General features: G+C 51.4%; 1 pseudogene across 1 annotated transcript in view; it reads right to left on the bottom strand.

Annotated features, from left to right (window-relative positions):
• Window positions 1-1,056, bottom strand: part of TEOVI_000269300:pseudogene — a 2,012-nt pseudogene extending 956 nt beyond the window's left edge. The window contains exon 1 of the mRNA in view: window positions 1-1,056. Within this exon, the coding sequence occupies window positions 1-1,056 (1,056 nt within the window).
• Window positions 1,057-1,737: the final 681 nt, after the last annotated feature.

Here is a 1,737-nt window from a genome sequence, read left to right as displayed (position 1 = left end):
GTCTGCTCGTTTGGCAAACATCCGCTTCGCCTTAGCCTCATTGTCCGCTCGTTCCGACTCCACCCGAAACCTCATCTCCGCCTCTTGTTGAGCCTGTTTGAGGCTCTTCATTTCTCCCCTCAGCGCGAGGGCATCCTCTTGCGCCCGCTGCAACTTTGTCACAATATCACTTAAACGCTCCGGCCTGGACCTCGTTGAGGTTGCGACATCAGTCACTGGAGCTGTTGTAGTGGTAGCGGAGTTATTGGCGCCGGGAGGCTCATCCCCTCGAACGTGGGTTGTGCTCCCTTTGGGAGTAAGCTTGTCTCCAGAAGTTAAATGCACGTCAGCTGCCGTCGCCAGTGCCTGGGGAAACTTCCCCACCGCTGCGGTTGACGGTTTAGTCAATGCCTTCGACCCTGCCTCCGTTCCCGCTCTTTGCGGGCCTAATAGCTTTGTCACCGATTTGATATCTGCTGAAGCCCTCATCCGGTCACCAACGGTATCCCCACTGTCCGTACAAGTTCGATTGGCTATATCTGACGCCAGTGGTCTTTGCCCCCCGCGGTGTGAAAACTCGGTGCTGCTACGGTTGTTCAGGTTTTGGCTTGTTCTCTGTCTCTGACGGGCGGCAGCCTCTTCTACCCCACGCCGAATAGCTTCCTCCGCCTCCAGTCGTTCCCTCTCAATCTCCCTGGCCTCGCGCTGCAGCAGCTCAACTATCTGTTCATCTGTCATGTGCTTGACCACCTCGGAACGCTCTACAGAACGTAAGCGCAACCAATCATCATGTTCAGCTCTTTCCATCTTCGACCGGGCCGCGCGCTCACGTTCGATTTGCATACAACGGACGACCCGCTGCTTCCGAAATAATTCGTCAGAGGTTTGTGCCTCGTCACGAACGCTCGAGCGACAGCTCACACGACCACTGTGGCGAGAGTTAGGGCTGCTTGCGCGATCGGAAATAACCAAGCTGTGTCTATGGGAGTAGTCTACAATCTTCATAGAGCTATCTGGAGAAACATTCAGCTCAACTACCGTTGAAGGACTAACAGCCATGAAATCTTCGACCTCCATATTCCCCTGCAATGTCCTCAGCCTAACCCCAGCACTCCTTTAATGTTTCAGAAACCGTTTTTATCTCTCCTCTCACTGTCGCTCACTTGGCGGTGTACAATAACTGATGTGTCGAAAAAAGAAAAGGCCACCTTAACGATACGCTTCGTGTGCTCCACTTGTGGGGTTGTACCGCTGGCCAATGGAAAAGCTCAAAAGGTGGAGAAGACACAGCTGCCTCGCAATGGCAAAAATCACGTTAGTTTTCGATACTGGAAACTCGATAGTATATCCTGTGCGCCGCCGTACAACTTCCTCCGCACTGGGAAGATCAATGCACACGCTGCAAGCTAGAATCCTCGCAAGTTGTTCTGTCTGCTTGTTATACGATAAATACTTACAAAAAGTCGAAAACGGGGAATACTGAAAGGGGTCGCAGATGAGAATTGTGAAAAAAAAAACGTATAGGACACACTCCGAGGCAAGCGAAGACTTCTAATCTGTAAGTTCCTCAGGTGAGCGACGACAGTGAAAAAGAAGGAAAATAACGCGGCACATTTTGCACGGCAACCCTCGAGCCCCCAAGCATCTTTTTCTTCACTACACTGGTAAGGCTACTACAACCCGCTAGCATCGTTGAGTTATCCGTCCGCTCGTTAAGTTGCTCACACTCACAACCACATAAACAAATAAACCTTTTAA

Source organism: Trypanosoma equiperdum (genome assembly GCF_001457755.1).
Source record: "Trypanosoma equiperdum strain OVI genome assembly, contig: ctg_591, whole genome shotgun sequence".
In the NCBI taxonomy this organism is placed as follows: domain Eukaryota; phylum Euglenozoa; class Kinetoplastea; order Trypanosomatida; family Trypanosomatidae; genus Trypanosoma; species Trypanosoma equiperdum.
This window is presented reverse-complemented; position numbering and strand designations above follow the sequence as displayed.